This window comes from Bufo gargarizans, chromosome 3 (assembly GCF_014858855.1).
Source record: "Bufo gargarizans isolate SCDJY-AF-19 chromosome 3, ASM1485885v1, whole genome shotgun sequence".
NCBI lineage: Eukaryota > Metazoa > Chordata > Amphibia > Anura > Bufonidae > Bufo > Bufo gargarizans.
In genome coordinates, this window is record NC_058082.1 from 96,016,097 (window position 1) to 96,037,053 (window position 20,957).

The 20,957-nt window shown below is 48.1% G+C and overlaps 1 protein-coding gene across 2 annotated transcripts in view; it reads left to right on the forward strand.

Moving 5' to 3' along the window:
• The window catches only part of SENP1 (SUMO specific peptidase 1), a 55,296-nt gene that overhangs the window by 17,223 nt on the left and 17,116 nt on the right, over positions 1–20,957 (forward strand). For both annotated transcript variants that reach the window (XM_044285865.1, XM_044285864.1), the window contains exons 5-9: positions 12,317–12,497; positions 13,046–13,208; positions 13,948–14,051; positions 14,160–14,404; positions 20,169–20,223. In XM_044285865.1, coding sequence (XP_044141800.1) covers positions 12,317–12,497; positions 13,046–13,208; positions 13,948–14,051; positions 14,160–14,404; positions 20,169–20,223 — 748 coding nt within the window. The remainder of the gene's footprint in view (positions 1–12,316; positions 12,498–13,045; positions 13,209–13,947; positions 14,052–14,159; positions 14,405–20,168; positions 20,224–20,957) is intronic.

Sequence of the window (20,957 nt, forward strand, 5' to 3'; positions counted from 1 at the left end):
CTCCATCAGCTATACCCTCAGCCTGGAGATAGAGGCTACCAGTTTTAGCTTAGTGTCCAAGGAGGCAAGACACTCCCTGCTACTGCAGGGCTGTTTTCTCCTTGTTATTTTTACTTTTTCTTCTAATTTTGTTATTTTATTTTTTCCTAGGGATACCAGAGACGCATTAGACCTCTCTGCTCTCCCGGGGTTGAGCTGCGCCAGTGCCAACTTATCTGCACTGCTGCCTCCCCCACAGAAGCAATAGGAGGATCTGGGCAGCAATGGCTCCCCTACATCCCGCCAGCTAGGGGGTCGCCCGCACGCCAAGCCCCTCTTCCAGCTTCCTGCCACTGCGGTGCCAGTGGCTGAAGGGGCGACCCTGCTGGAAAGGACTGAGGGTGAAGACGTCGGACGGTGAGATGGCTATTCCAGCCCATACCCCGTCCCTATCTGCAGCATCTACCCCTCTGGGTAAGGGGGGCACCCGTGGTCGCTCATTCTGAGCGCTCATCTGCAGGACAATGCAGCACAGCAGCATCCTCAGCACCCCCACGCCGCTATCTTTCTCACCCCCCCTCCCCCTCATTCGGGGCTGACTCCATTTTTCTCTTCTCTCTCTCTCCCCCTTCCCGCCGAGAACGGGGGGCGGGGCTTAGCGGTCCCGGCAGGGGGCGGGGCTTACGTGCGCGTCATTTTGGGGGCGGAGCTACGTTCTCCTTCACAGGAGACATTTCAAGCGCTGGAGGGGGCGGAGCTTGTTCCCCGTGCTTTCTGCTGAGTTTTCCCGCGCTTCCTCACTCCTGACAGGAAGCTGGGACACGGTGGGGGACTCCTGCTCCTGTGTACATCGCTCGGCTTCTGTGGGCGCTCTCTGCTGCTCACTGCTGTTCACTGCTTCTCTGCTGCTGCTGATCTGGGCCATCTCCTGACGTTCTTCTGAGGCACTGGTAGGACAGTTAACCCTCTCCTAACCCTCCTGGTCATAGCTGCTATAACCCTTTGTGGTCTCTATATTAGAGTACAACCACACTTCAGCATGTCAGATCCCACAGGTGCCCCCAAACCCTGGTACCATGCCTGTACCGCCTGTAAGGAACTTTTTCCGCGTGGGCAATCTGAGCCGCATTGCCTTGCATGTCAGGCCCCGGTGCAGGGCCCGCTTCCCGCTGCGCCTCCCGGTGCCTCTGAACCCCCTGACTGGGCTAGGTCTCTGTCTCAGGCGGTGGAAAGCCTTACACACGTAGTGGGCCGTCTCGTGGATAGACCGCCTCTCCCGCAGGCTGCCACAATCCCTGTCGCACCCGCTGGGACTACCGTTTCTGCCGCCCCCACTGGTTCCCTGCCTCCCAGCGAATCTTCCAGGGCCCGGCATACTCAGAAACGTTCAAGGGTTGAGCGCACATCTTCTCCAGATGCTTCGCTCTCTCCGCCATGCGTGCGAGCTCAGTCAAGTCTATCCTCTCAAAGGGATACGCTTTCTGAGGGAGAACTGGCGGATTCGGACGTGGACATGGACTCAGAGCTTCCGTCCAAATTGGCGTCCGCGGTGGGGCATCTTGTCACTAGCATCCGTGATACCTTTCAGCTACACGATGACCCCCCCAGCTCTGAACAGGCCGGCGTGTCCTTTCTCCGCCCCAAACAGGCCTCCAAGGTTTTTCCCATACACGCTGATTTTTCTTCTGTGGTATCCAAGGCTTGGACTCGGCCTAACGTCCGCTTTATTACACCCAAAAAGCTGGACATTTGTTATCCCTTTCCAGCGGATTCTGTGACCACGTGGACATCCCCGCCTAAGGTTGATCCTCCCGTGGCTCGCCTGTCCAAAAGCACTACTATTCCTGTACAGGACGGATCTTCCCTCCAGTCTGTTGAGGACCGTCGTACGGAATCCCTCTCCAAGGCCATATTTACTGCCTCTGGTTCGGCCCTTAGACCGGTCTTTGCCTCCGCCTGGGTTGGCAAAGCGGTCTCTGAATGGGGTTTGCAACTGGAACGGGAGTTAGGGTCGGACGTCCCTGTTCAGGACCTCCGTTCCTTAGCCCAACTAATTGTTCAGGCCGGAAAATTCGTCTGTGAGGCCTCCCTTGATGCGGGTGCCCTCATTGCCCGTTCCTCTGCCCTGGCAGTTTCTGTCAGGAGGGAACTCTGGCTGAAGGTTTGGGCGGCGGACGCCGCTTCCAAACGCTCTTTGGCCGGCCTACCATTCACGGGTTCCCGCCTGTTCGGAACCCGTCTGGACGAACTTATATCAGAGGCCACGGGTGGGAAGAGTACTCACCTCCCCCAGTCCAGGCCAATGGGCGCCCCCCGTGGTCGCGCTGGTTCGTCCCGTTTTCGGTCCTTTCGCAAGCCCACCGGGTCTAGACCCGCGGCCAGTTCTTCTTCCTCTGGCCCAGCCCAGGATAGACGCAAGAAGCCGTTTTTTCGGACGCAACCTACCTGGCGCAAGTCCCAGCCTGCACGGGCTCCCACAGGCCAGCAGCCCTCTGCCTGAAGGTGTTCTGGTTCTGACAAAGCTGCCAGATTGATTTGATGTACTGCTCCAAATTAATTAAGATACGTGCACGGAGAGATCAGACAGACAACTCACTACATGGAGTTAATCAGTATCTCTGGTTTATTTCTGAAAACAACATGGGTTTCATGAGAGGAGGGAGTGGGAGGGGGGTGAAAGATAAAGTATATATTTTCTATTGGCTATGAACTCTCTACTTTTCTGTAACCTTGACGGCCAGAGGAAATTCCTTCTCCCTCCCCCCTGGGTGAAACCGTTACTTCTTTCTTTGTAGCTGCTTGCTTGAGCTGAACAGAAACCACAAAGAAACACATGATAAAAACACAAAGTAAGATTCTAGTTTATAGGTGTTGGCAGAATGCCTGGCCGCCATCTTAGCTCAACAAGCAAGTATCCATTTTGTATCAATAGTCCATAACAGTCCCCCCTTGGAGACTTGATTGTAGACTTTCCCTTCGCCTAGCGAATCCCCTGGGCATACCATTCGTATCCTCTTCACCCGCAGTGGCGACAACCTACCCCTTATAGGTAGGCTCCCGGTTGCTCGGACTTGTGGTAATACCCTGGGATTCATCTCACCCTATCTCAGCCAGGCATCATTGTGAGGAGGGGGAGCTGTGTTGAACGATGTTTCCTTCTGTCCTTCTTCATCATAGAGGAGCATAATAGGTCGTTCATCAGTTTTCTTCATTCTTTTTGAAAAGCGGGTCACACAAATAAGAACGAGCTTAATCACTACATATATCACCAATATTATTAGGGCTACCTGCAATATTACTTGGACAATTCCCATTAGCCAACCTCCAATACCTTTGAACCAGTTATTGGGGTTAAGGGAAGAGAAGGTATCAGACCACCATGTATCTTTATCAGCTTTATGTGCGTCCAGCCATTTATCTCTTAAATCCGCCATTTTCTCTATACCCACCTTAACTTGCAAATTACCCTGCGGGTCTATGTAATGGCAACAAGAGGGTCCCACAACCTGGCACATACCTCCATCTTTAGCTGTAACATAATCTAGAACTAATATGTGTTGGTTGGTGACAATGATTAACTGGTTTTGCACAATGTTTGAGGTATTCATAAGTCTCATCTCTTCCCATATTTGGTCATCCAGGTCTGTTGCTACTACCAGATGATCCCACATCTGCGCTATCATGGGATATATGAAGATGGAACTAACAATTTTGTTGGTAATGCTCATCTCTACTACATGTGGCTTGCCATTTGGTCTGGGTATGTTATCTTTGGCCCTACGATACAAGGTGTGTTTAGGTACTGCATTTATGTCAATTTCAGAGTGTGGTACTATAAAGGTAGCAGGAGTAAGCCTGGCGATGGTGCACAGTCCTGTGACATTCTCGGATAACCATTTGTACACTTTGTGTCCACAAACTAAGTATATATCGTCTGGAACTTCTGTGCTATTGAATAATCGGGTAATTAGTTTGGCTAATTGTATCCCTTTCACCAACTCATATCCTTTTGACTGACTTTCGGTGTCGTTAGCTAATATACCTGTCAGGAGATCCTGTACAGTACGGTTGTTGCAGGGCAGATCCTTTCCGTTCTCAGCATCTACACCAATACACTGCACGTGGCTGTCTGTTTTTGAATCATTGCAACCTGAGTGTATGTGTGGACTAAATGTCATACCTTTGGTTTGTACTTGGAGACAATAACAGTGTGTCCAGCTAGGAAAACATGTGACATTAGCCCAGTGTCCCATTCATTACCCAGTGGCGTGAACACTGCAGATATGCCCACTGTCAAAGTCATGATCAGTATGTGAATCCTCATGGCTTATTGTTCCAGGGTCGTCGGGACAGCCTTTACTCTTTTACAATGTGAGGCGTGGATCCAGGTAAGCCTCCCTTCGAGTTTCACAGAGGTCGGGGTAGTCAGCAACACCTGGTAAGGCCCCTTGTATCGTGGTTCGAGGGTGTTTCTGACGTGTTTCTTGACCACCACCCACTCTCCAGGTTTGAGAGTGTGTATTCCCTCTAGGGAGTCAGGATCTGGAATGGAAGAGAAAACTTGTGCACATATATTAGACAATTGTTTACTATGGGCAATCACATATTTAGCAACAGATTCATAATGCATTTGCAATTGCTGTGGGAAGTACTGTCCCATCCTAGGCCGTGTCCTAAACAAAATTTGGTGTGGAGGCCTAGGGGTGTGTCTAACTGAAAATAGTGCTATTGGCAGGCATTGTACCCAACTGAGCCCTGTCTCCCCAGTCATTTTCAGCATCTTGGACTTCAGTACCCCGTTCAGTCGTTTGACTTTGTCGCCGCTTTGGGGTCTGTAGGGTGTGTGATAGGCTAAGTGTGACCCTACCATCTTCCAGACTTCTTGGGTTAATCTAGCAGTGAATGCTGGGCCCTGATCACTCTCAATGACCTCAGGTACTCCGAACCTACAGACAAGCTCCTGCATCAGTTTTTTTGCAGTAGTGGTTGCTGTCTGGTTTCGGACGGGGTAGGCTTCTGGCCACCCAGAGAACAAGTCTATCACTACTAGCACATATTGAAACCCTTGGCACATTGGCATCTGGATGTGGTCAATTTGAATCCGTTGGAACGGGTACTGGGCTTTGGGGAGACATTTGGTTGGTGTAGGCTCAGGTCTTCCCGGGTTGCACTGCGCACAGATGAGGCAAGACTGAGTATGCCTCACCAGGACAGGGGTTATCCCTGGGGCCATTGTCTATTAGTTCTTTCATGATGGTCTTAGGTTGGTGGGTGGGCCCATGAGCTATTGAAGCTATCAGAGGATAGAGAGCTTTGGGCAGAGATGCTCTCTCTCCTTGGGTCCACAGTCCAGATTCTTTCTCTTCTTGGGCTGACTCTTTTAGCCAATCCAATTTTTCTTGTGGCGTGGCCTGTTTCTGTATTTGTTTCAGGAGGTCCCATGTGATTTCTTCTTGTCCCAGGTCTTCCTGTGTTATCATAATCTGGTCTGACTGGACTCTTTCCTCTTTCACTGCTGCTTCCTTCGCAGCTTGGTCAGCTAGGGCGTTTCCTCTGGCTTCAGAGGTGTCAGCTCGAGTGTGCCTGTAGATCAATAAAATCTTCAGAATCTCCATTATACTCCCCCCTTGGAAGAGGAAGGAGTGCAGCAGGATTGAGGATGTGGCACCTCTGAATGGTGACATTATCTGGCAGAAGCAAACTACACGGAAGCCGGAGGTGGCGCTGTGCAGTGAGGTGTTTAGGTTGAGTCTGCTGGAGGATGGCAGAAATGTCAAGGGGAGCCAGAATAGTGAGGGGATGACCCAGCACAACGTCAGATGTGACATTTAGAAGAGAGCTGGCAGCATGGATAGCTCTGACACAGGAAGGGGCTTCTCTGGCTACTGGGTCCAGTCTCTTGGTATGGTAGGACTCTGGGGTCCTTCAGGGTCACAGTGACTGGTGGGACATTGAGGTATCCAATATCCTGGGGTCCTCTGGCCCAGAGAGTATTGGGGATGAGGTGCAAAATGGTTTGCAGCGAATCCCCTTGCTCATATAAATCAGTGCAGAATTTTATTGTCAGACATCCGGCAGCCGTGGGTGTCACATAATTTGAGTAAAAACCACAAAGACCAAGAAGCAAGACAGTTTCTTATCAGAAAGAGGAGCTTAAACTAACACAGCAGAAACTAACATTTCTGTGAAAAGAAAAAAGGTGGGGGTCAACTGATCCCCCGCAGCTGTCCTGCAATGTGGTGGAATGATCTGCATGGAATGATCTGCAAATTTAGCTTTTGTCCATTTCTGTAGTTGTTCTATAAAGAATTCTCCAGACTCATGATCTTGGGGGTCAAAGTTAGCACCTTTTAAGTTCAGGGATGTGGATTTGATCCATTATCAGTGAGGAGTATTCACCTGTCTTGTTTTCCACTATACTTTGCAGGTCCGACCATGTGCACCCATAGGTTTGATGCACTTGGGACAGTTTCCTGAAAAAGGGCATGGGATGGGTCTCAGGGTCAGGCAGTAAATTCACTATGGTGAATAACTGTTGTGGGGTGAAAGACACATATTTTGGTGGTCCCTGTGGCCGGTTAAGTGCTAGGGCTTCTTTCAGTGTCTCAAGGTTTCCCTGCTCAATTTTCTGTAAGTTCTTTTGTAACTCTGTAATCTGACCCTGCAGTATTTGATCTTGTGAACGTCGTGATGGGCGCACGGTCATGGGTACAGTCCACTGTGGTGCCAGGGGTAAAGTTGGCGGATCCCCATAGTCTGTCGGGGTACCCCGCGAAGGAGTCTGCATATTACCCGGTGCATTTTGTATGCCCATTGTGGATTCTGCAGCACCGTCTGCATCCCCCTGTTCTGCTTCATCAGGTTGCCCCCCTACCATTATAGGAGTAAGGGTGGCAGGTGAGTGGGGTAGCATGAATGTACCGTCCGGGTTTATCATCGGGTACAAGGTAGTAGGAAGGGGCAAGGGTGACATAGGAGTGACGGGGGGGTCCGGACCGAATGATATTAAAGGTCCGTTCATGGGCGTTGCCTGGGGTCAAGATGGCGCTGTAGCTAACACGGGAAGTGATGGGACGTGCCAGGGAGTAGTTACCAAGGTGTGGTTTTGTGGGTGGGGAACCCCACAGGGAAGGCACATATCACGGGAGGAGGGATTCTGTTGACCACATGTTTTGCAGGTCCACCCACCTGCTTTCTTCCCGGCGCCATTATAGGGTGGTGGCTAGTCATGTATCAATGCAACACCAGGCTTACAGAAATATCAGTCTTTTCTCATCAAAATTTAGTTCCCCCCGGTCTGTTCAAATTCTTTACTACAGTCCAACCACACACGGACCATGTCTGTCAATTAATCATCTTCTAACTTCCCTCTCTTCTCGTTTAACAACACTTGCCAGGTAGCACTACATAGGATGCCTCCTTTACAGACACCTTTAACTCTTCTCCAACTTACTTAATCCTTTTATGAAACGTTTGCCTCTCCTGTCCGCCACGTACTGTTCAGGTGAACAGTAACCCTTCGGGACACTTTCCTCATTTCCCATTATCTCTCGTACCTACTGAAGCCGCCTAAAGACCTCTGCATAGAGTAATCACTGGACGTGAAGACCTTTGAGTCCCGGTCAGCACACTCTGGGCTACCGCGAACCGCTCTCCACCCATCTGTGATCGTCCCCTTTATGGAGATTCGAGTCAGACACCGGGCTGAACTCCGATACAGGCACACAGGAGAACTCCGTGTCTCAGTCAATGATACTTGTCAACAGGGTCTTCACAACTTATAGGCACAACACAGTACATCAAGACTTTAAGAAAACATATGGGGTTCTTACTTTCATGCCCTCGAGGACGTCCCAGACTGCTTCCGCACCCCTCCCTCAGACGAACACCAAGAGGCTACACCAGGGGACACTTTATAGGCAAGATGACTCAATTTTCCTACCTCATATCACGGGTTGCGATCCCGGTGTCCGTTAGTGCGCCTCTCCTCGTCTGGTCTCTGGGGGTACGGGAACAGAGGGTCCAATCCTCGAGCCCCACGTTGGGTGCCAAAATTGTTCTGGTTCTGACAAAGCTGCCAGATTGATTTGATGTACTGCTCCAAATTAATTAAGATACGTGCACGGAGAGATCAGACAGACAACTCACTACATGGAGTTAATCAGTATCTCTGGTTTATTTCTGAAAACAACATGGGTTTCATGAGAGGAGGGAGTGGGAGGGGGGTGAAAGATAAAGTATATATTTTCTATTGGCTATGAACTCTCTACTTTTCTGTAACCTTGACGGCCAGAGGAAATTCCTTCTCCCTCCCCCCTGGGTGAAACCGTTACTTCTTTCTTTGTAGCTGCTTGCTTGAGCTGAACAGAAACCACAAAGAAACACATGATAAAAACACAAAGTAAGATTCTAGTTTATAGGTGTTGGCAGAATGCCTGGCCGCCATCTTAGCTCAACAAGCAAGTATCCATTTTGTATCAATAGTCCATAACAAAGGTGCGCCCCCACCCACCCGGGTGGGGGGCCGCCTTCTCCTATTCAGGAACGTATGGCGGGCCCACATCTCAGACGCATGGGCGCTCGAGATTGTATCTTGCGGATACAAAATCGAATTTGCGTCCATTCCGCCAGACCGTTTCTTCCGATCCCGTCCTCCGCGAGATCCCGTACGAGTGGCCGCCTTCTTCGCGGCCATTCACTCTCTAATGGACAAGGGTGTCGTCGCCCCCGTGCCTCCGACGGAAAGGTTCAGGGGGTTCTACTCGAACCTCTTTGTGGTTCCCAAGAAGGAAGGCTCAGTGCGTCCGATCTTGGACCTAAAACGCCTGAACCGTTTTCTCCGACTGCAGAGATTCCGGATGGAGTCTCTCAGGTCCGCAGTGGCCTCCCTGGAAAGAGGGGATTTCATGGCCTCAATCGACATTCAGGATGCATACCTCCACGTTCCGGTTGCTCCATGTCATCACCGCTTCCTGCGCTTCGCGGTGGGGGACGATCACTTCCAATTCGTCGCCCTTCCCTTTGGTCTGGCGACGGCTCCTCGAGTGTTCACCAAGGTCCTGGCCCCTGTCTTGGCCCTTCTACGTTCAAGAAGTGTTTTTCTTCTCCCATACTTGGACGACATCCTGGTCAAGGCACCCTCCTTCTCTCAGACATCCCGCAGTGTGGAACTCACTCTGGAGACCCTGACGCGGTTCGGTTGGATTATCAACCACCCCAAATCTTCCCTTACCCCCTCCAGACGGCTGATCTTCCTGGGGATGCTCCTGGATACAGAGTTGGCGGAGGTCCGCCTTCCGTCGGACAAGCGTCTGGCCCTTCGCGGGTCGGTTCGCAGTCTCCTCCGTCATCACCGCCCTTCCCTCAGATCCAGCATGCGGTTGTTGGGAAAAATGGTTGCCTGTTTCGAAGCGGTGCCGTTCGCACAATTCCGATCCCGCACCTTTCAGAGGGCAATTCTGTCGGCCTGGGACGAATCACCGAGGAGTCTGGACAGGACCTTTCTTCTGCCTCCCCTGGCTCGGGCTTCCCTCGGCTGGTGGTTGCATATCCCTCTAAGGGGGAAGTCCTTCCTTCCACTGAACTGGCTGGTGATTACCACAGATGCCAGCTTACGGGGGTGGGGGGGGGTTTTCCCTCCCCGGTCCGTCCAGGGCGTTTGGTCTCTATCGGAGTCCAGACTTCCAATCAATATTCTGGAACTGAGGGCGATTCTTCTGTCCCTCAGACACTGGACCCATCTGCTGAGGGGCCACCCTGTTCGGATCCAATCGGACAATGCCACGGCTGTGGCATACATAAACCATCAGGGAGGCACTCGCAGAGCTGCAGCGATGCAAGAGGTGACCCTCATTCTCCTCTGGGCGGAGACGCACGTGCCGGCCTTATCTGCGATTTACATCCCGGGGGTGGACAACTGGGCGGCGGATTTCCTCAGCCGGTCCACCATCGACCCGGGAGAATGGTCCCTGCACCCAGAGGTGTTCGAAGCCCTTTGTCTTCGCTGGGGTCGCCCCGACGTGGACCTCATGGCCTCCAAATTCAACCACAAGGTCCCCCTATACCTGGCCAGGGCATGGGACCCGAAGGCATACGGCGCCGACACGCTCGTCCTTCCGTGGCGCGAATTCTCCCTTCTGTACGTCTTTCCTCCTTTTCCCCTCCTGCCACGGGTTCTTCGGAGGATCGCGGCAGAGGGCGTCCCCGCGATTCTAATCGCCCCGGATTGGCCCCGCCGGTCTTGGTACGCCGACCTAATGTTGCTGTTGGCAGACGCACCGTGGCCACTGCCCTCCAGGGAAGACCTTCTCTCTCAGGGACCGATCTTCCACGAGCATTTAGGCTCGCTACGTTTGACGGCGTGGCTATTGAGACCGCCGTCTTAACGCGACGGGGTTTCTCCGCGGACGTAGTCCGCACCATGATCCGGGCTCGTAAGCCCGTATCCTCTAGGATCTACTATCGGGTTTGGAGGTCCTATCTGGGGTTCTGTGAGTCCCGGAGCATCCCACCTCTCCGGTTTTCTCTTCCCACAATCCTGTCCTTCCTCCAGTCGGGTCTGGACCTGGGGCTGTGCCTCAGTTCTCTGAAGGGTCAGATTTCGGCGCTGTCTATTCTTCTCCAGCGTCCCCTGGCCCCTCTAGGGCCAATTAAGACCTTTTTACAAGGGGTGGCTCACTCTGTTCCGCCGTACCGCCCTCCAGTTCCTTCCTGGGACCTGAATGTGGTGCTCTCGTCGCTCCAATCAGCCCCCTTCGAGCCTTTACGGGAGGTCTCCCTTCGCCTTCTGTCCTGCAAGGTCATCTTTCTTGTGGCCGTCACGTCTCTCCGGGTGTCGGAGTTAGCGGCTCTTTCTTGCTCCGAACCTTTCCTGATCTTCCACCAGGATAAGGTTGTGCTTCGGCCTGTCCCGACTTTCCTGCCAAAGGTGGTCTCCGCCTTTCACATCAATGAGGACATCGTCCTTCCGTCGCTCTGTCCCTCTCCTTCCCACCCCAGAGAACGGGAACTGCACCGTCTGGATGTGGTCAGGGCGTTGAGGATTTACTGAGGTCACCGGGTCCTTTCGGCGCACGGACTCCCTGTTTGTGGTTCCGGAGGGTTCGCGCAAAGGGTTGGCGGTCTCCAAGGTGGCTATTGCCCGTTTCATTAAACTGGCGGTGTCTGAGGCTTATCGAGCCAAGGGCAGACCTCCGCCTTTCGGCGTCACTGCTCATTCCACCAGAGCAGTCGGAGCTTCCTGGGCGCAGAGGCATCGGGCCTCGGCTGAACAGTTGTGCAAAGCAGCCACTTGGTCCTCTCTGCACACTTTCACAAAGTTCTATAGGGTGCATACGCATGCATCAGCGGATGCTGCTTTGGGCCGCCTGGTTTTGCAGGCAGCGGTTTCCTGATGCTCTGGTGGTGTTCCGCCTTGGGTTTGTGGTCCCTCCCTTCTTGGACTGCTCTTGAACGTCCCAAGGTCTGTGTCCCCCAAGGAAAATGGGCGAGAAAAGGAGATTTTTGTATAACTTACCAGTTAAATCTCTTTCTCGCTCTTCCTTGGGGGACACAGCACCCACCCTTCTGTGTTTGGTTACAGGGTTATGGTCTGGCGCCCCGTTGGGTTGCTGGCTGGTTGTTTCCGTTATTGGTTGTTATCCTTTCACTACTTGGACACGCAACTGGTAGCCTCTATCTCCAGGCTGAGGGTATAGCTGATGGAGGAGGGGCTTAACAGTTTTACTTAGTGTCACGCCTCCTAGGGAGCTGAGCTATACCCAAGGTCTGTGTCCCCCAAGGAAGAGCGAGAAAGAGATTTAACTGGTAAGTTATACAAAAATCTCCTTTTTTTCCACTTTCGCTATTAATCATATCCCTTGCTTACTCTAAGGCCTTTTGCCCATGAACGTTGTGCATCCGTTCCGTGCATTGGGGACCGCAGTTGCGGCGACTGGGACGGATCGAGACCCATTGTACTTGAACAAGTTATATTTTTTTGCGGTGCGGAGGCATGAACAGAAGCACTCTGTAGTTCCACATCTTCGTGATTGCGGAGTGCACTCGGGCTGGTGCGCTGTATATTGCAGACCTGCCGTGGTTTTGTGGCATTTTTAATTTTTTTTTATAATTTTTTTTCCACCAAAACCGGAAGTGGGTTGGAAGGGAATGAAAAATAAAGGAAATGGAGCAGGGCTGCGGTAACCAGTCCAATCTGCTAAACGGTGGAGGGATGTGTGTAGTTCCGGCACTCGCAGCCCCTCCATTCTTTTAATTGTGCTTAGTTTGTAGATATCAGCAGTTGAGTATGCCAATGCATAGTATAATCATGTACTTGTTTGTCTGATCCCACTTCTAGAAGTGTCAAAGCCTGAGAAAAACATGGCTTCTGCAGTCAACACCAAGCTCACACAGACTACTAACCTCAGTAAAGCGAAATTGAATGGCAATGGTCATTCCAGTATTTTCCCAGCACACTTCATGTTCCCGCAAAAAACAGCAGCAATAAAAAACGAAGTTGTAGAATCACAGAAACCAAGGTATTATAGTATATAAGTTTAAATGTTTGTATGAATGGTCAATAAAACTACATCACTTATATCACTTTCAGGCATCCTTCGCACAGCCCGCTCCATACACACCCTATGCACAACAACATATATAGTGCATCATAGTGTGCCTAGCAGTGTCATACTGGGGTGTCTAGGGCCCAGCAGTAAAATCCATTCTGGGGCCCACTGCACAGATGCATGCAAATATTACCTGCTGTAACAGCAGCTAGACACAAGATGATTGATCGTGGGGGTCCCTGCAGCGACTTCAAGAAAGTGGGTCTCTGGGGAAAGTGGATACTGGCTGGTCTGCCTCTATATCGAAGTCATCTCAGCCAAATGATTAATCTACAGTAACATAATAAACTGGGTAGTTTGTGAAATAATCTGCCCAGTCTTTGTATGGACGCATAGGCTGGTCGAGATGCAGTACAGTCCGTCTACTGAGCCATGTACTACTTGGGCGAGGACTAGGGGCCCACCGAGGGATTCACCTGTACTCCTAGGGATTAATACTTATGAACTCTGTTTTGCAGCAGAACTGTCAATGCAGTCGTTGGAAAGCCAAATCACACCATTGGCTCAGCTTTTGAAAAATCTTTTCCTATTAAAAATGCTGCCAGTTTATCTTCATGGAGTGGTGTTTGTCGTCGGAGCCCTAAGAAAATGCAGAGACGACAAATGAGTACAGTAGAAGAAGTAAGATTTCCTGCATCTCGGTTACTTATTTGTGTGGGTTTTTCTATGCATCACCAGAGGAGAATTGTTATACAGTATGCCGCTGATCTCCACCACGGAGAGTTTTTTTTTTTTTTTTTTGTAGCAAAACCAGAGGAAAATTGATGGTTTGTTTGTGTAATACTCTGCTCATATCTGCTTCTGTTAGGAGCCTCTTCCATATTCTTTGACAGGAAAGTCAATTGGTTGGGTTGGTCATGTTTTGGTTCTAGAACTGTGTCATGGTTTCTGTTTTTATGATGTCAACCATGACTTGTATGTGTGTGAACAGAGCCAATTTTTTATTTTTTTTTATTTTTTATGTCCTGGGTCCCCCAGTGTGAGTAGTGAGCTGCTCAGCATAGAGTCCTGTGAATGGGAATTTCCTAGTAATAGATTTAGAAAATTGGGTTTCTGAACCAGGCTGCCATACTCTGCGGTCTAGCATAGCATTAGGATCTGCATGTGAATTATAGCTGGGCCACACTTGTGCACATGTTTGACCCACCGCTACATTAAGAAGGCAGAACAGGACCACAGTTCTCTAATATCAATTTCACGGTTTTGAAAAAAATCTAAGTTGATATTCTCAAATTTAATCGCCCCCAGCATGCTTTTCCTTCTTGTTGAGTTCATTGTGTATGTGCACCCTTAAATAGGTTTCTGTCTGAGTTCATATGTTTTTCATGTGAAATTTTTTTTATTTTTTTATTTTTTACAGACTGTACGTTCAGAAGAGAAGGAAATCTATAGACAATTGATTCAGGTTGTTACCAGAAAATCTTTTTTGTCCACAAATTCCACAACGTTTGTACCTCCAGACGTGTAAGTAATTATTTGTTTTTGTTTGTAACATACGCTGAAAGAGAGAAACTAAATTCCAATTTTCTATGCACTCATGTACAATTATTATATATATTTTCTTTTTTCCAGGTCACGGAGATTAAGTTCAAGTAGTGTATCTGGTCAACCTGGTGCTTCAAGTTTGAGTTCTTTAGAGCCTTGCACTTTGGATGTGGAACCTACATACCAGCCTCCATTTAGTTTGGTTTCAGAAAAGCGAACGACTGCACCACTTCCTGTTGATACCACTTTCAGAGTTACATTTGAGAGCAGAGACCTTAGCAAACACCATCTTCACAGAGAACAGCAGTCTACCACTCTAGAGCAACCTAAAGGTAAAAGGAATGGTTTTAACCTTCTGTTTAGCTGCTGTAATCCTTTTAAGTAGAATAAAAATGTATAATACAAAAATAAATCCTAAGTAAACCTTTGGGTTTCTGCTGCAGACTTGCAGTTTGATATGACTTGGATCTTCAAGTCGATTTAGCCCTGTTCAATGGGACAAATACACATGGCCACTTGCCACGTTTTCTAGAGCAAGAATTGACTACATCAATTCTTTATTTCCCATTTGCAGATTTCATATTCGCCACAGATATAGATTTCTCGCTCATGTCAATGGAGGACACAGAAGATCGTGGGTATAGCTGATTCCTCTAGGAGACACTTAAGTGAAAGAGTTAGCTCACCCCTCAGCTGTACCCTTCATGCAGACACTGAACTACTGTTTCAGCTCAGTGTCTGTAGGAAGCAAATATACCTGCCTGGGAAATCAGTTGCTGCCATATAGGTGCCCAATGCCAGCATACACTAGGGTAAAGTTTTTCATTTCCGATTCTAACTCGGGACACCAGCGCTAACCATTGAGCCGCTGTGCTGCCCTAGTCAGTATCCCTCCCCTCTGTCAACAAATCCCCCGTGACCAGAAGACTGACAAATTACCTGGAAAAGTTGGATGACCACCAATATGGCCGTTCAAGCTGTCACCCAGTTTTCCCAGATTCTGAAAAGCAGCGTTGGCTAATTACACCGAAACACATGTCTAGGAATTTGAGAAAACTGGATGACACCTGTCAGTGTCCATATTGGTGGGCACCCAGCATTCCTGAGTAGAGATAGTCAGTCCTGCATTTACAGGGGATTTGTTCATAGAGGGAAGTAATACTGACTATCAGCAAATCCCCAGCAACTATAAGACCTGCTATTAGTGTGCAAAAGTAGTGAAAAAATAAGTAAATAAATAAAACCTATACATGTCGCTGTAATTGTACTGACCCATAGAATAAAAGTAACATGGTAGTTATGTCACATGGTGAACGTTGTAAATTTTAAAGTGCACAAAAACCGATGGAATCCTTTTTTTTTCCCCCTTCCCCTATGACAGCACCCCTGGAGAGACCACCTCCTTCTTCGGACAGGAAATGGGAACCAGAACCGCTTTAAAAGAGGGTCCACCCCTTCTACCCCCAGTCCTGTTTGCTGTCCTAAAGGACAGGTGGGATCAGAACCGCTAAAAGTTGAATAGGAGCTGCGGGAGCCCCGACTGGTTTTCAGTATTGGGAGGGTTATCCTGTGCGGCGTAAGCCTCCTCTAGGAGCCGCTGCAAGAGACTGGGCCTCCTTCTCTCTCCTAGTCCAAGTGGGGACTGGGTGGCTGCCAGGAACCTGAGTACGCACCCGCAGGGGGGCAACTAAAGTGGAACACGATGGAGCCACCCCTGCAGCAGGCCGAAACCTGCAGAGAAAAAAGAGAAAAATAAAATATAAAATTTGCAGGATGACCTGCGAAAAAAGATAGCAGATCATGTCTGCCTCCTATGGACACTAGAACAAGACTGATCTGTCTCTGCTCTGGCAGAGGGGTATAGCCCATCTGGGTGGAGCCAACACTTTTTTTTTTTTTTTTTTTTTTTGTTTCTAGTGTCAGCCTCCTAGTGGCAGCTGGGCATATACCGCTGTGTCCCCCAATGCCATGCACGAGAAATATCCTTTTGATGAAGAAGTTTCTGCCTCTTGGGCATAGGGCCCCAAAACTTGATGTCTAAAAAAAAGCTGTGCTTCCCTTTGAAGATATGGGTTCTCTTAAAGACCCGATAGACAAAAAAAGCAGAAATTTATTTAAAAAAATATATATTATTTGGAATCCTCGGCGCCGGCCTTTAAGTCTACTATTGCCGCCACTTCTGTTGCTAGATCCCTAAAAGTGTGTATGGGGGAACTGGAGGCTCATTAAAAAGCTAGAATGGGGATGCTAGTTCTAAGGCTAAGCTTTGCGCCATTCCATGTCAAGGTGAATACTTATTTGGGCCAGTCCTTGACGATTTACTGATAGAATTTTTTTTTTTTCTCCTCAATCAGTCAGCAGCCCCCTAGAAGATCCTTCCGTCCCAGGTTTAATAGAGAAGGTTTCAAGGGGGGGGGGGGGGGGGGCTAGACAGTTTGCTGGGGCAGCTAGGATGTCCAAGTTTCTTTTTTCTGAGTCAGATGCCTCAAAAAAAGCAACCCCAATGGCGCCAGGCCTCCAGTTGGGGGTCGTCTGTCTCACTCTGCCACTGATGTGAAGAGAATCTCCAATAGCCCATGGATAAATTCTGTTATGGGAGAGGGCTTAAGGTTAAGGTTTCAAAGGTTGCCAATAGAAAGATTTGTGAGAACAACAGATTATCGGTCAGATTCCCCAAGACAGTCGGCCATCATCTCAGAAGTTTTTTCCCTATTAGAGAAAAAGGTGTTGGTAGAAGTTCCAAGGTAGGAGGTGACAAAATGTTTTTTACTCGACCCTTTTTCTTGTAAAAAAAAAAAAAACGAATGGTTCATTTCGAACAATGTTCACATTTAAAATTTATTAATCTCCTTTCAGACTGTTATATGGCCACGGTAGATGATGGCCCACATGAAAACGAAGGACATAGTTATCATCATACCCTATTTAGACAATTTTCTTTTTGTTGACCAGTCAAGTCAGATTCTGAGGGAACATTTTGCCTGGTTAAGGAAAGTTCTGGACATACTAGGATGGGATATAAACCTGGAGAAGTCCAGTTTGTGTCAGAAGTGCAGCTTCTTGGGGATGATCCTAGATTCCAGATCTCGGAGGTGCCTGTTGCCCGTACAGAAAGGCTCTTCTGAACGGGTCGAGGTTTCAGATCCTTCTCTCTCGTCAGTCAATTTCTTTGAGGTAGGCCATGTCCGTGCTGGCTCTCATGACGGCCGCTATTCCAAGGGTGAAGTTGGCCCAGTATTATTCAAGGCCCCTCCAGCTTCAAATTCTGGACGTTTGGGACAGATGTGTCCTCTCTCTGGATGCAGAGATCTCTCGATCACCCCAGACTCTTGAGTTCTTTGGGGTGGTGGATGGATCTGCAGAATCTACAGAGAGGGGTTCTGTGGCGCAGGGAAGCGGTCCTCCCCTTGACCACGGATGCTGAGCCCATGTGTGGTCTCTTCTGTTGCAGGGCAGCTGGGATGACCATTCCCTGTATCAGTCTCACAATTTCAAAGAACTGAATGCAATCCGGTTAGTCTTAACACAGAGTCTCCTGATCATCACAGGCAGAAATGTCAGGATCTATTCAGACAATATGGCAATGGCCTATATCAACAGGCAGGGAGGTGCCAGGGCTCCGCGTCTGATGTCCCTCAGTCACCAAATTTTATATCTGGCAGAAGCTTCTCTTATCTTTCTGCAGTACATTTAAGAGGAGCAGACAATGTAAAAGCAGATTTCCTCAGCTGTCATCTGTGCCAGGGAGAATGGTCTATAGACCAAGGGGTTATTCACTCAGATTTCAGCCTTATGGGGTGTCCCGGAGAGCGATATTTTTGCCGCCAGGTCGAACAGAAAGGTAAAGGGTTTCTTTTCCCTTTCCTTGAAAGAGCATCCAGAGGCAGTGGGCCATTTGCTCAATCCTGGGAGCGGGGCCTTCTCTAAGCTGTTGCCAAGAGTCCTCAGAAAGATCTGAGAAGAAAGCGCCATGGTCATAGTGATGGCTCCCTTTTGGCCAAGGAGGGTTTGGTTTTCTTGGCTCTGCAGAATGTCGATAGCCACTCCTTGGGTTCTTTCCGAATTCCAAGGACTTCTGACTTGGGGCCCAGCCTTTCACCCAGAAGTAAAAAATCTTCACCTGACTGCCTGGACGTTGAAAGGGAAATTTTGACGAAAAGAGGGCTCTCTAAGGATGTTATCACCACTCTGTTGGCGAGTCGTAAGAAGGTAATTTCTAATCTATTTGAGAGTTTTTGGAATGCTTTTTACAGATTTTCCAATAGACCAGTGGATGCGATAGATGTTGCAGACATTCCTCTTGTATTGGATTTTTTACAGGAGAGATAAAGAAAAAGGCTTAGACCTAGCACTTTAAAAGTGCAAATTTCAGCATTAAGTTAGCAGATCATCCTTGGGTTAAGAGGTTTGTGACTGCAGTATTGAAGTTATCGTCAATCTGTAAAAATAGGGTTCCTCCCTGGGATTTAAACTTAGTGCTTTCAGCTCTCACTTCAGATCCCTTTGAGCCTATTTCCCCAAAGATGCTCTCCCTTAAACTTGCTTTTCTCTTAGCCATAACCTCCGCTAGGAGAGTTAGTGAGATCGCTGCACTTTTCATTCCAGCCTTACTAAAGTGGGGAAAATTGGCTTCTACCTCAGGGTTTTTTTTTTTTTTTTTTTTTTTTTGCCTTCCTCTGGATCAACTTGCAGGATTGCAGGCGGAACTGGATGGACAAATGTCTTTTTTCGGCCTTATGTACTATGTTATTATGTAGGATTGGGTGGTTTCACTGTTCTGAAGAGTTTTACCCTCCTTCTGTGCTTCTCCAAAAAATGAGGGAATCAGAATTTCATTATTTAGATGTTAGGAGGTGTATAATTCAATATCTACAGGTCACTCAGCCTTGGAGGTCCTCCTCCTGTCTGTTGCTTTTATTCCAAGGTGCGAAGAAGGGCTCTGCTGGTTCTTCCCAGACCATTGCTAGGTGGATTAGACAAGCTATTTACTTAGCATACTCTTCCATGGGGTTTGTTCCACCCTTGTGTTTCGGAGCTTACTCTACTAGATCAGTCTCCACTTCATGGGTACAGAGGGACTCCGCTTCTATAGCGCAGATTTGTAGGTCTGCCATCTGGAGTTCTCCACATACATTTTTCAAACACACTAGACTTCAGCTGTGTTCTAATGTGGGCCTTGCTTTTGGCTGTAAGGTGCTCTCCAGGGGTGCTGTCATAGGCGAAGGGGAAAAATAAGATTACACTTACTAGTAATCGGTTTGCTTTGAGCCTATGACAGCGCCCGGTTAATTCCCTTCCCCTAATGTTAATAATTATAAAAATAAAATAAATAAAAAAAGTAAAAATGATTAGATTTATTGAGATGTTATGTTCCTTAGTTCTTGAAAAAGGACTGGGGTTTTAAAGCGGTTCTGGTTCCTGTTTCCTGTCCTGAGGAGGAGGAGGCGGCGGTCTCTCCATGGGTGCTGTCATAGCCTCAAAGAAAACCGATTTACCAGTAAGTGTACAACTCAAAGAAATATAATACGTTAAACAGTGAGTTATGGGTAGTTCAAAATTATGTCTCTGAAAATACAATGCATCCCTAAAAAAAATGCTTTGGCGATGCCCAGCCACACTAATTTTTAATTTATTTATTTCAGATTTTTGACAACCCCTTTTAATTATGGTCTAATTTTAAAATGCCTACACAGTGAAAACCCTTTTAAAATGGAAATGATCAGCTACAAGCCCCAGGTCCTACGTTCTGCACCTATGCTATATAGCTGAGGAAAGCCATTGATTCTGTTGGGGGAAATATAGTGTTACATGGTGGCGATTCAAAATAGCTGTTCATGTGATAAAAAAGCAACTCTAGTCCACCAGAACAGAAGCCACTCATGCAGAGGAAGTCTCCATTCTGACTCCCAGAAGTGGGTCCTGAGCAAGGGACTATGATGCCCATACTTCTTTAAAATGTCACTGTTGGATAGCTGGGCAGTATATCCAGAGCAGAGACAACAAAACCAAACCTGGCAAAAATTACGGTGGTTAGAATTTTGTCCTTGATTATTTCTGACCGGCATAAACTAACCTTTTATGGGTTTTATTTTTCAGATTCCGACTCTGTTATTGTACTTGATTCCATTTCCAAAGAAGATGTTCATCCAAGGTAATTCAATTTTCTTTCCTACATAACTGTGTCAAACATCTTGGTATTTCTGGCGTGCAGAAATGGTAATAATTAAGAAAAAGTTAAGCAGTTAAAGTATGTTCAAATGCTATGTTTTATGCAGAAATTTCTAAAAAAAAAAATATTTAATTTCTATATTAGATCATGCTGAACATTATTTTTCAATTTGAGTCTTTATTTTTCTTTTAAAGCAAAGCTTTCACCTGCATTTCACTTAATAAACTATCAAAAGTACCTTATAGATCATCCTCATTGTGCTATCATACAGTCTTGTCCCGCTTTTCTGCCATGTATATGCATGAAAAAATCACCTTATAAAGTAATCTTCTCCAGCTCCACAAGTCACGATAGAAGTCAAGGGGGTAGCCCTTCCCTCACTCCAGGCTGTAACTCCCCTGCCCCTGCAAGTGAAATGCAGGTGAAAGGTTCGCTTTAATACATTGGTATTGTTTTTACATTTTATTTTATTTTATAACTATTATTTCATCCCCTCTCCTATTCACCCTAATAGGGATCTATTAGGGTGAATAGGATTTTTACTCCCTCCATTCTGATATAAGACTCGTTCATAGCTCAGCATGCAATTGCAGGCCTTAATTGCTTCAGAAGCGTTTAGGCTGCCATGCCATGGCATGGCTCCGATTGGAAGGCAGAGGGAAACGTATCCCTCTGCCTTCACTCACAGGTGCCACAATCAGTGTTGATCTCGGCAC